A 14,025-nucleotide genomic window follows, 5' to 3' on the forward strand; every position below is an offset into this window, starting at 1 on the left:
AACTATCTTCCTCCCAAACCCACAACTGGATTTGAACACTACAGCAGTTTGGTCTTTCCTCAGTCAATCCAGCAGTTAGGATTTGCTGACATGGTGAAATAAAGCCAAGCTATTTTGTGCGTATCTGATGGACCGCTTGTGGTCAACCAACCTGGTGTCAAATTCTCTTTCTTTTTGGCTTACGTAAACAAGAGCAAAATCTTGGAAGAATAAATTGTATATTCCTAGATTATTCGAGACTATCCCCTCTTAATATCTGATGAACGTTTCCTATTTGCTTGTGCATGTTGTTAGGATAATAATATACTAGTTTAACAAGTTCTTTGGAAAGAAAATTGGTGTAAGAATGAATGGCATCACTGTACGGGATTTTAGTAATGTCCAACTGAAGGGGGTGTTGAGTGGTGGTGGGGAGGGGGAGCTGTTAAGATGTATGGCTCTGGATTTACCAAAGGTATTCTCCAGGAACTAGGCCAGATAAGTCAGCTTCATTAGTTTGGATTTAATGTCGTCGATTACCCAGGACAAGATTTGGGAACTACAAATTCTAAAAGGCTTCAGAAAAAAAAAAAAAAAAAAAAAAAAAAAAGGAGGCAACGCTTCTCTTGACTTTGTCCTCAGGGTGGCTGAAAAGATGAAGGTAGCTACCTGAGTGGCCGACCTTCCTGAATACCATGAAAATTATGCTATAATAAATCATTTTTATCGAAAAATTCTCATTCTCATTCCACTTAGAGAAAAAAATATTATCAACATACCTGTATCAAAACATTCAAGGTGGTTTGATGATGGGTATCAGAATACTTTCAAAGGATTCTGTGTACAAGTTAGCCAAGACGAGCGAAAGATTCTTTTCTTTATAAAGATGATGAAAAATGAAAATGTACAAAATGTCAAGACGCTCAGTTTCTTTATTCACATGTATCAGTGTTGAAAATATTTTATTCTGTTTTATCTTTTTAAACCAAACTGCAACAGTTCCAAGACAAGTTCCTATTCCCAGTTACCAAAATTCTCTACTTTGTACTTTCATGTGTGTCCATGCCTTTTTCTTTCCGCAATGATTTTTCATAGATAGAAGAATGGTAGTAACATGGGTTCCACTTTCCTTTCGTTTTGCCTAAATTGTACACAAAATACCTTAAAAGTATTCTGATACCCACCATCAAAATCGCCTGAGATGCTTTGATACAGGTATATTGACGATATATATATATATATATATATATATATATATATATATATATATATATATATATATATATATATATATATTGAGGGTGGAATGACAGGTGGGGCTATTCGAAATTCCCTTTGATAGGTTGAATCAATTGGTACCCAACATCAAATTCAAAGCAAAATGTGAAGAAATTTGATTATCAGATTACACCCACAAACAACATGGGAAACCATCAGTCCACTTACCAGAACACCGTACAATTTCAAGAAAAAATAAATGTATTGGGAGAATACGTCAGAGAGTGCGTTGCTTCATACAAACGTATCCACCAATCCCCAGTCCCTCCGAGCAAGCCACTATGCACCTGTCCTTTACACTCCAAGAAAATCTTGACAGGTTCGATCGACTTGGCCTAGAAATGAATAGTTGGGTGTCTCCTCCATTTCCTTCGTCGAAAGTTGTCTCTTGCGGAGGCAGCCCTGTGAGTGGGATGAACATCGTGGAAATTTGCCACATGCCCATACACCCGGAGATGAAGCTCACAAAATATGGTAATAACCGGCTTAAATTGAGTCACGCAGTACGGTCTTTGGTTTGTTACAAAGTAAATCCAGCGATGACTGTAACCCTCACTAACCGTCACCAACCATACACGTGATCCACATACATATGAGATGGTACTCGTCTTTAGTAAGATATCCAAATCTTGCAGATTTGACAAATTCCTCAATCACAAATCTATGTGACTCAATAATGCTACGTAAGACAATATTACATTACCAACACGAAATGTCACCAGACAGATGCATTGACCCATTTTTCACACCTATTCCAATTACATTACCGTAACTTCAATATATACTCCATGTCTGGCCACATCCACCAATAATAAAAGTAAACTCCATACAACGGAACTAACACCCATATCTATCTTTAATGCCTAACACATTTCCCATATGGTAACCCACAACAACATGCCCACCTAAGCACTTTTCCTTTTTATTAATAACGAACGACTGCGCCCTTTGTATAAAAGGGCTACCTAGGTCAAGGACCTAGTCATTAGAGGTAGGTAGGGAGACCCTCTCCCTTACCTCACTAGGGAAGATCCTTTTTCCCTTTGTATCATATCTGCAGAATCCGAAAATAAATCACCAAGAGTCCCACCGAGGTTTTACATCACCTGCTAAATCACCTTTTAGGTACAAAAATCCCTTTTCTGGTGATATAATTGGTGGCAGGCGGTGTTCCCACGCTAACCCGAAGAGACGTCCTGACTAAAATCGTTGCCCTCAGCCGCCGCTAGAGTCACGCCTATCAAAGAACCCGCTCGTACTGCCCACCCACCCCCCTTTTTTCTAATACATAATTGGTGGCAGACGATGTTCCCACGCCACCCCGAAGCCGACTACGTGACTAAAACCGTCGCCATCAGCCACACTAAGTCACGCCTACCAATCGGTGCCCCTACGCCCCGGAAGAAAAGACCCGGCTAGAACTGTCGTCACCAACCAACCAGGTCTGCTGTCCACGACCAGCCACGCCTACCTACTAGGTCTGCCGTCCGCCGACTACACCCCTTGAACCCGCCGGTGTCCCCACACCAACCGAATTAGTGGAGAAATCGAAAGGCATTCGATTTTAAACTACCTGGTGGCAGTTTGCTACCAATCCGAAGAGAATAAGCAGTCTGAAGAGCAGTGATTCCCAGCAACTTCAATCATCTCAATGCTTGGAACTTCAAACAAATCACAAGACTTCAAGCAAGGCCAACACATCAACTTCTGAATTTCAAGCAATTATTTTAATTCAGCCCCGCATACTCACACCCTACCTCCACCCGAGACGAGCAGCAAAGTCCAAACCAAGCATCAGCAGCTTCCAAGCGAGCGACACAATGACAATTTCCCACAAAATTATAACCACTAATCATTCACAAAATATCGACGAAACAAAAATTAGCAACATTTAGCTCATAACATAATGGAACAAAATTAATAGATAAAACAACAAACCGTTCAATCAGCTTTATGCAACATTAGAATAAATGTTAAATACTTTTCTCAGAGACGACAGAAAACTAGCTCAGTCCATTAGAAATAATTCCAAACTCATACATTATAGTCCTACCTGAACATTACGTAAGATAGAAAATCTGGTATCACACACACACACACACACACACACACACACACACACACACACACACACACACACACACACACACACACACACACACACACACACACACACACACACACACACACACACACACACACACACACACACACAAACACACACACACACACACACACACACACACACACACACACACACACACACACACACACACACACACACACACACACACACACACACACACACACACACACACACACACACACACACACACACACACACAGTGACATCTATATACGTAAAAATGTGAAAGCTTCAAAATTCTCGTTGAAAAAAGAAAAGGATTTACCGGTATATGCATTTATATTATTGTTTTATCTAGTTATATTACAACGAACACATTCTTTTAACAACTTCACAAACAAACTGACTAATACTGATAATTTTAGGATATCTTGTATTTATCAAATCTATGCCTCTAGCGAAAGTGTACCCGATTATTAGTGAACAAATACAAACGAATACGAAATATCTCATAAAAAAGAGATGCCCAACTAAAGTGACAAACATCAGTTCTCACTGAACAAAGAAAGAAAATAATTAGTGCAAAATAAAAATAACAACTATTCTAATTGGAAAGAGAATTACGTGCAAGTGATTTTTTTTTTTTTTGGCATAACTTGTTGAATATATTAAAAACGAATGATAATATATGTAAACCCCTTTTCATCATTCAAATCAATAATGAATTTTACGAGTCAATGTCCCCCACTAGCGACATATCCTTTCCTTACAATTTTGTATGCCAAACTCCACAGTCACGACCTTAACGCAAGGATGCGCGGACGTACCTCAAAAAGTCGGGAAGGCAATGTAACCCTCAGTAACCACCACAAATCATACACGTGATCCACACACATGTGAGATGGTACTCGTCTTTGGTAAGATATCCAAATCTTTCAGACAAAAAAAATCTGGATCACAGGGATGCATCCGATAACTAGTACCAAGGTTTTTAAGCTTCTTTTCACTTTTAATGTACCTAAGATACATTTTGCTCCTATTTCTCCGTTTTTCGGTGGATGACTCTATTTAGTCATGCAGATTCGAGGCGAAACACAACGGTAGACACCTCATCACTCAGTTTAGTACAAAGAATCTGTAACTTGTCTACTTCTTTACATTTGTTTTCTAGCTCAAGGTCTAGTAATATCCTTGGCCAAGATTTGTACAGACCTATGTTATGCATATTTTTACGGTATAATTTGAACTTGAGAAATTATGGAATCCCTTCATACACGTTACAACACTAGAGAAAATGTAGATTTTTTTTCACAATCTCTGAAAGGCTTGTTCAATTTTTCTGAACCTCTGAAGTGTTGGTTGACCATAGCGTCGTTGTAGTACTTCAAAAAACAGGCGTATTTGTGGGGAATCGTAGTTTTGGAATCAGGAGAATAACCAAGGAGGTGACCATCCTTGGTTAGGTAAATAGATTGTGTAAGGAAAGATATGAAAGACAAAAATATCACTGAACAAATGACACAAGAGAGACCAGTCGAAAGACATTATACAAAGCAGCATTCCCAAATGGCTTTGGTTAGGCATGCTGATAAGGTGCACATCGGAGTAATGGACGAGATAGTACCTGATTTGATTAAATGGAAACAACCTCACGTCTAAAGCACAGTTATTATAGATTATGTACGTAAATCTGAGTAGACAAATGCCATAAGACGTCGTTTGCTTGAATACTACTCAAACGCCCGCTGGAGCTCAAGAAGTGTTCGTCCTTTTGTCTCAGGAACCCACTTCCAAACGACAACGGCCCCGAGGAGATTCGTCACAGCAGGAATGAGGAAGACAAACCGGAGCGAAATAGTATTTGTCAGCCATGGGGTAATATAAAGGAAGATGCTGTAGATGACCTGATCCAACACAATACAAAGCGAACAACCGACCGACTGGACTGCTGACGGAATCAATTCCCCCAGCAGGATAGGAGGAACTAAGTTGATTCCTCCGGATGAAAAAATGATGAAACTCATTAAGGAGATCATCACGAACACTTTAGGGATGAAGGTGAAGGTCAGGGAAACAAAAGTTGTGACTAAAGATAAAACACTAAAAATCGAAGAGCCGATCGAGTAATCCCTAGTATGATGGTGCACAGGCGCGGATCCAAGACCATTCCTGACTGACTGAAGAGCAAGGTGGAATAGGGCAAGATGATGCTATAGCCGTTGGACCCATAGCAGGCGAAGACGATTGTCATCAGTGTGACAGGCTTGTAATTAGTCGAGAGCCTCATTTGGCGTATCTGAAATGTATGAACGATTATTACAGAATTCATGTTGCACGTAGAGCCTCATTAAAGACAAACACAATAAAAAAAACCGGAGGCATTACCCGCCGATAATACTGTTTCTTGTCATCTATACACGTGCTTATTTGAAAAAATACGTCTCCAAATCATTTAAAAGCTATGATAATAAGCCTCATCTGGCTGTAAAAATGAGCCTCCGCTTTTTCTTCTTCTTCTTCTTCTTCTTCTTCTTCTTCTTCTTCTTCTTCTTCTTCTTCTTCTTCTTCTTCTTCTTCTTCTTCTTCTTCTTCATTTGACAATATATGGCGATGGAATTAATTCTGAGCTTCTTTCTTACACAAAGGATATTGTTTGTCTCGTACCAGCCCCTCGATACCTTTTGAAGAAGACGGGCGACAGAAAGATGATCTCCGACGTTCATCCCATTGGATCAGGTCACCCAGGTGCTTGTGCATCATTGCCCCAATTCAATTGTTTTGTAATATTATACTAAATACTAATAACCAAACTGACTAGCTACCAAGGCATCGCCTGACTGCTGTCGCAATTTGACTGATCAAATTTCAGCATCACCTATTACCACGTGAACAATGGCGCCACCGGCGTTTCTTGTTGACACGATTAACAAGCACCATCTCACTATGCATAGAGATGTACGCGACAAGTCGGAGAATGCCGATTTGACACATTCCTTATGAGACTCTCCGCCCGCTTGCGTGACGAGGCAGACAGTCTGTAATCTGCACGGTACTGAATGCTACCCTCGAAGATAATAGTTGTTGTAAGAAGAAATTATATAAGGCATTTACCCTTTCTAACACAAAAAAAGAATACCCGCGAACTCTTTGACTGCAGCGATCTCAAGAACCCACGCCAAAGAGTGAATGAGAGATAACCATACTACGAATAATATCCGTCCACGCATGGTTCCGCTGGACATCTCACGTCTCTCCAAGAACATACTAACGTACAAGTGCTTGGTGCATACTACGATGAACAATACAGTACTAATTACGGTAAACAAATGCGAGTGACTTACAGTGAATGATTATTAGTTCAATACAGTGAAATGTCATATAATCAACAACAGATCCGTCTATCAACCGTGAGTGATTTCACCGTTTATACAGTGATAATATCACATCATCAACACCAGACCCGTGCATACAGTAGCGGTATCACATCATTGACAACAGACCTATCTGCCTACCGTAAATAATTTCACGGTACCCAAGGCCTTCACGCAGCACGGCGCCCATCGTATTGTTGTACTTAAACAAAGTGACGCACCACCAACTCCAACTCCACCCAATTACCCTGCCGTGGTGCATCAATTCAATCGACTACATTCAACAGTGTGAAAGATAATTGGGATGGTTTAGATGCAAGGGAAAAATGAGTTATAGGAGATTGATAAAAGAGATGTGGAAGGAAGAGGTGGAGGAAGTGAACTTGAGGGGACGACCGAGGGGGGAGATGGAGGGATGGGGCGAAGGGGGTGTTGATCAATAGGGGAATGTCTGTTGAGCAAGGAAGGAAGAAGGCAGGAAATATGGATGAATGGAGAGTGACTGTGTATATTTGATGTTTTGCAAGGATGGGAGGGGCGGGAGATGGGAGAGTAGAGCGTGTTTATGTGTGAATGATATTTTGACGCATCCCGAAGGGATTTCTCCCCGTCATCTCTTTTTCTGCATGAGGGGACGGAGATGGGGGTTCTCCGATTAAGTGAAGTGGCTTTATTTTGAATGTAGTATCTTGCTACATTGCTTGTGACCTGGGGCAGTGGGCGGGATACAGGGATGACCCGTCACCCATAAAGAGCTAAGATGAGAGAAGGGAAAGGGTGGTGGATGGGAATGGAATGAGTGGTAGTAGGTACTATGTGCCTTTGACATGGCTACCTCCCTTATAAGGGGGAAAAAGCTCTTGACATTCGACAAAGTCAGCAGTATTCAAACGCCTCGATGCAACCAACACAGGAGGCCCCAGGAACAGCACCCAACGCACATGTGCATATTTGTAATATTTGTAAGGAAATGTTTTCCGTGAATGTTACACACAGGTCCTATCACATTGAACTCGATTACTTTACAAATGGACAAGATTAGTTTTGGATGATCCTAGTGAACTTCAGATCTCATGTTAATCATATCCCCTGACTTTCGTTTTTTTTACAATGCCCTTTCCTCTGTCTAATCTCATTCTTTGAGGAAGGAACCTGGTGGCCTAGAAAGAACTCGCCCCGGATAGATTGTCAAAATGAAATTATATTAACTCTCATCTTGGGCACCAGATGTAATTTCTTCTTCCAATCCAGCTATCGCTGGGTAATCTTATTCATTTCTGAAGTTAAGGGGGTCGTGCCTTATGTCGCTTAACCCCTAAGATGGAAAAGGGAACCGAAGCAAGTCATTTATATGTACATAAGAATTCTTACCTGTTCTCTGACTCCTAGTTTTTCACTACTTAGGGTGACGCAATTTTGCACTTCCTGGAAGTATTCCTCTACATCGTCAGCTGAAGGATAAAGCAACTTGAGAGCAGAGACGGCAGCATCTTTTCGCCCCTTCTTGACCAGCCAGTACGGGGACTAGGGAGAGAGCGTTCTGTGTATGCTATACTTTTCCTTATTTACGCAAACACTCACAATAGGTAAATGAATATGTAAGGTACATAACAGTTGCGCTGATCCACTTCTAAGCTAATTCACAGCCTGGTACACAGAAAAACCGACAGCTGCATCTCAAAAACGTTTAGGCTCTTCTTATCTGACTCCTCGTTAAAGTTTTCTCTTTGCAGTCATCTTCAGATATACATTTTTCATTACAGGTTTCATTGCCAAATACATTTACTTGCTTCCCTTACTATATGTTTCATTCCTCCGTTCTCTTCTACATGTGACTCCAAATAATTGAGGCTCTCCATTTCCTCTGGGCTCTCACCCTTTAAACAAAAATTCAACCCACCTCCACCTCTAGCTCTCGTCCTCCTCATCACTTTTAATTTTAGCCACACTTACTTTCACCTTCGTCTGTCTATATAAAAACCCATATTCCTCTACTAACTCTTTCACCTACTGTTACGACTTAGTTACATGTGCAGTGTCATCCACAAACATTAACTGGCTCACTTATCACTTCCATGCCACTCTCACTAACTTCAAGCCTACTAGTATCCTTGTATATATAAGAAAAATGCTGTTACACATACCTCCGGTACGAATAAGGTAAAAAAAACAAAAGAACAGCACATGCTGAAGCGCAGAGAACAGTTGTGGTGTTCCACAGCAGGAAGGAAGATATCGGCCACGTTGATCTCCAGACAACCCAGGGTTATAAACAGCTTTGGGAGACTTGCAACGAACCCTCGTATCTTGGATGGTTTCGTCAGGGATTGCGAAACCATCATTATAAAGGCAAGGGCCACGCCGGAAATTTCCCTGCCTATGAAGAGTGCCGACTTAGACAAGATGAGACCCATCAGCAACCACGCGATAATAGCCAACACAAGACCCAGCACCGTGGAGCCCTTGAGACCGACTAAGTTAACGATCAACCCAGAGAGTAGGACAAATGGGATGTTCGAGATGGTTGGCAGAGAGGCCGAAGAAGAAAAAAATTACTTAGCTTTAAGATCTTATGGTGAAATAGGCCTTAGACTAAAATGCCATTTGCAGATTCTAAGCAATTAAAATATCCCTCATTAATGTTAATATATTTTCCTTGCCTACTCTACTCTAAAAGTTCTTTCCAGGCAGGTTGTGATCATTTTTGGAAAAATTCTATCGTCTTCTCGTGCTCATTTCTCAATCTTGACTTGAGTTAATGTTCTGTAGGTCCCTTACCTTATATTTGTTTACGTCCTGTTGCGTACAGAGTTCAATATTCTGTAATCTACAAAAACTAAACTCAGCAATTTATTACATTATGTCAGTTTCTTGTTTACTTGATTCATTGTCTGTAAATGGTCTGAAAGGGAATCGTTCCTATAGTCTGCCTGTCCTCTTAGCTTATTCTCACCCAGAATTTTACCTAGTTTGCCTTTAAAATCTTGGAAAAATTTGTATATGGACTTGATAAGAAACTAATTGGACGATAATTACTAAGGCCTTTTAACCGTGGACAGGTAGCGTGGACAAACTCTCCCGATACAGGTAGCGTAGTGTCATATCTGTTACTTTCACTTTGGGCGCTTATACCCAGTTACCATTATGCCCTTCTTTATTTATTTTATAATAATAAAATATAAATAATAATAATATAAAGACTCTACTTTCTACTGGTGAAGGAGAAGAAAAAACGCTGAATATAAAAATAACACTTTACTTACATGATTACGGAAAAATTGTAAAAATAGACATTTGGTCAAATAACAGGCACTGTACACTTTAGAATACCAAATTCCACTAATAACGAGTGTTTTCTTGAAAGTAGAAGAGTTCTTGAGTTGACTGATGTGAAAACATTGTTGGAGCAAAACTGCAAAATCTGTAAAGAAAAGAAAAAGTGGTCAATTTTTTTTATGTACAAAATCACTAAAATTTTTGGTGTAAAAGGAAGGCTATATCTATAGTAGTAATACTTATTAGATCTGAATGAAATTTTCCAGAAGTCATCTACAATGATCCTAGATGACGAAAAAACCTTAGAAAATTATATTTAGTGACTATAAACTAAAAAAAAAAAAAAGAGGCTTAGTTTCAATGTAACCCTTATTGTGCGCAATTTACGTAAAAGAAAGGCATATTTAGAGTACTAATAATTGATGGATGTGCATGAAATTTTGCAAAAGTAATTTACAATGGCCCTAGATAAGGATAAAAAATATTAAAAATTATATTTAGTAAGTATAAACTAGTAAAAAAAAAAAATAATTCGTGAAACTTACCACGCGCGATGGCACTGGTCACAGATGTAGTTGAGATTCGAGTTACATGCAGGTTTATGGCACTTTGCACACAGAAGCTTGGTCCTGGCATTAGAAGAGGAAGGGCAGAGAGGGCATCTGCCTCAAAAGTCACTATAGAAGGCTCTTCTTCATCGCTACTCACGAAAAGGGCCTGCAAATACTCCTCCTCCGTCAGGCTTCTCTTTGCCATGCTGAAATCTGATAATAGAAAAAAAATGAAAATTAAGAATTAACCTCAAAATCACATTTTTGCTGCCCTCCGTTCCAATATGGTGATTGGTACGGGTAGCTACACCATTCACTGATATTTTCCGATGAACACAATAAAATAATTTCTCTAAGTAATAATGCAGTAATGCAAAATGCAAAACTTTTGCAATTGCGTGACTTATCCGAGTAACGGTAGCGTGGTGTTAGATATGCACCATTTACAACTTTGGAGGGCGATAGCGGGTTAAGGTGGTGGAGCAGAGGTAACACGAATGTTGCTTCCATTGTTTTCATTAGATCACCTGTTACTTTAGAGTATTTGATTTCTCATTTATTCCCGTAGTCCCTAATTTCTCCGCTGATATTGAATGAATTTCCTGTTATAGCTAAGATATCATGTTAATTATATTTTAGAGCTTCAAATATGTTTTTATTTTCCAACTGAAAAGATTTCTTATTATATATTTCTTCTCAGGGCTTATTTTTCTATTCAAGAATTTTATATCTTTCAGTCATGAACTTCCATAGCTTATAATTTTATGAACATCACCTTCATCTATAACAATGACATCTCTAAATTAACGTTGTTCTGTTTATTTATATGAAGTTTATTTTGTTTTTTATTTCATATAGCTTCTCCAACTTCATTAATAACCTACGTTTGTATTTATCTTCAGAATCATCTATCATCTCGTCTCTTATCTTTTTCACTTATTCTAAATTTTCCAACTCATGATTCAAATGTTATGTTCTTTCTTGCTTTGTATTCTCAAAATATTATCAGACTAGATTAGTAAATCGCACAGGTAGGAAAATACTGGAGGATTTGAGACCTGTAACAGGAAACAAGCATAGTACATAGCAGGATTGGTTAGTACATCCACAAGCCTCTACTAATTGCTAATTAAATTCAAGAGCAATCATGACTCCACATTACACTATATGATAAGCCACCTCCCCTTTAATATTAGAAGACTTTACACTGAGACAATCTCGTTTAATTTCCCATAGAATTAGGAACGAGGTTAAGAAATACCTAAAGTTTTTTCAGGTGAGACATACATAAACAACACAGACTGGTGAGAAAAGAATTTATAGGAGATGACGTCGTAACGAGAGGATTCCACATCCGTAATGAGACTTGTTCCTATAATTGAAAGTCCCATTAGTATTTACACAGGTATTAAGAGAGTCATATAATATAGATACAGTACATGTGAATAACCTAGACAAATTCAACTGCTCTCAAGAAGCAAGTAGCTGCGACCATAGGAAACACATTTGCCCTGCGCACTCGGAGTATTATAGTATACTTTTGATTTTACAATCAACCCCCAACTTCCCATGATATTTAGCGCGATCAAAACCAACTGACCACAAGGGCACACGCCATTGAAAGTAATATTATAAGGTTGTCCCCAGAAAAAGTATAGTTTTTTTTTCTAGTTCAGAGCGTTTGTTTTTTCGTGGTGTCCCACAAGCTAGGCTTCCATGTTCAAGTTCACCTTACACACATGAGGCAAAAAGAAACGTCGAAAGTTACATTAGCATCACCCTTCCCAACCAACAAAACCCGTGCGTGGATTAATCGCTATGGTGTGTCGATTTTCACAAAATGCGAAAAATTAAATTCGGTAGTGAAATCATTGTGCCCTTTCACTCCCAAATGTGAGATAAGTATGACAAGTGGAAAAAAATAACTCTATCCTACATCAATTTCATCCTAAATTTTCATTATTATGTTCTTTTAATAGAAAGCAAATGCAAATTAGTATGAATTGTCAAGTTTACTCGAATATTGTTCTCATATAAGTACATGGAGCTTCTTTTGCCTCTGTAGCTATTGATGATGTACTGAATCCTGCTGAACTCTCTGCCTGGTTGTCCTTTAAGTCAATCATTGCAAACTTCCTTGGCAACCACAGAAGTTCCCATTATCAGAAGGTGGTTGATGAGTTAATGGAGAATTCCCGCCAATTTGGTGCGCACATGTCAGTGAAAATGCACTTCTTCCGGTCTCATCCGGACTATTTTCTATAGAATTGAGGAGACTTCAATGAAGAGCAGGGTGAGCGCTTTCACAAAGATATCAGTGTTATGGGGGAATGCTATCAAGAACGATGGGATGTCAATTTTTTGGCCGACTACTTCTGGTGCCTGAAGAGGGATGTGGAGTCTGCTCAGCACAAACGGAAATCCCTGAAGAGACCATGCATCCATGAGTACCTTCCTTAGTTCATTATAATCTTCTTGCTATCTATTCAAAATATTTTGTAAGCCTTCTGCGAATCTTCTTCTTCTTTTCCTGTTGACGTTTTCCATTTTCATATGGGGTCGCCGTTCCTCGCTAGTCGTTTCCACCTGTTTCGGTCCATCACCTGCTCCTTCTCCAGATGTTTCTCCTTAAGGTCCTCTCTCAGTCTGTCCTTCCAATGCAGCTTGGGTCTCCCTCGCCTGCATCTCCCCTGTACCTCCATCTCCATCATTCTCCTTCCCACGTAGTCTTCATCTCTTCTCTTCACATGGCCGAACCAATGTAATCTCCTTTCCTGGGCTTTCGCCGACGCCTCCACTACTTTCACAGTACCGCGAATCCTATCATTCTTTATCCTATCCAACCTCGTCACCCCACACATCCACCTCAACATCCTCATTTCTGTGACGTCCAGCTTCCTTTCTTGTACCTTTTTCAGTGCCCATGTCTCCGCTCTGTACAACAACGCTGGTCTCATTACTGTCTTGTACACCTTTCCTTTTACTCTGGCACTTATCTTTTTGTCACATAGCACACCTGATACTCTCCGCCAATTGTTCCACGCCAACTTGATCCTGTAGTCAACCTCTTTTTCAAGATCTCTATCCTTCGCTACATGAGATCAGAGGTATTTGAAGGCCTCCACCTTCGGCAGTTTGTGGTCCTGCATGAAAAGGTCACCTTCCTGAGTCACATTGCACTCCAGGTACTCCGTTTTCTATCTGCTCACCTTCAGCCCTTAGTCCTCTAATAAGCCTCTCCACAGCTCCAACCGCTCCTGTAGTTCTTCGCGACTCTCTGATGCCAACACTATGTCATCTGCAAAGAGCATACTCCATGGTGCCTCTTTTGTCACCTCCTCCACCAACACATCAATGAGGAGGTTAAACAAATAGGGGCTAAGAGCTGACCCCTGAGAAAGCCTCTGTGGTACCAGCTGCACTTCTCACTCTTGTCCTGGCATCCCTGTACATGTCTTGAGTCATCCTGACATACTTCTCTTTC

At 40.0% G+C, this 14,025-nt stretch overlaps 2 protein-coding genes across 2 annotated transcripts in view; both read right to left on the bottom strand.

Moving 5' to 3' along the window:
• Positions 1–4,451: 4,451 nt before the first annotated feature.
• LOC143030569 (facilitated trehalose transporter Tret1-like) overlaps positions 4,452–14,025 on the bottom strand; it is a 459,285-nt gene continuing 449,711 nt past the window's right edge. The window contains exons 3-4 of the mRNA XM_076193723.1: positions 8,086–8,238; positions 4,452–5,639 (exon numbers count right to left, since the gene is read on the bottom strand). Coding sequence (XP_076049838.1) covers positions 5,430–5,639; positions 8,086–8,238 — 363 coding nt within the window. The 3' untranslated portion in view covers positions 4,452–5,429. The remainder of the gene's footprint in view (positions 5,640–8,085; positions 8,239–14,025) is intronic.
• LOC143032028 (uncharacterized) overlaps positions 9,454–14,025 on the bottom strand; it is a 26,177-nt gene continuing 21,605 nt past the window's right edge. Inside the window, exons 2-4 of the mRNA XM_076196499.1 lie at positions 10,536–10,754; positions 9,949–10,135; positions 9,454–9,541 (exon numbers count right to left, since the gene is read on the bottom strand). Coding sequence (XP_076052614.1) covers positions 9,454–9,541; positions 9,949–10,135; positions 10,536–10,746 — 486 coding nt within the window. The 5' untranslated portion in view covers positions 10,747–10,754. The remainder of the gene's footprint in view (positions 9,542–9,948; positions 10,136–10,535; positions 10,755–14,025) is intronic.

This window comes from Oratosquilla oratoria, chromosome 12 (assembly GCF_046742065.1).
Source record: "Oratosquilla oratoria isolate Oo_2021 chromosome 12, ASM4674206v1, whole genome shotgun sequence".
In the NCBI taxonomy this organism is placed as follows: Eukaryota; Metazoa; Arthropoda; class Malacostraca; order Stomatopoda; family Squillidae; genus Oratosquilla; species Oratosquilla oratoria.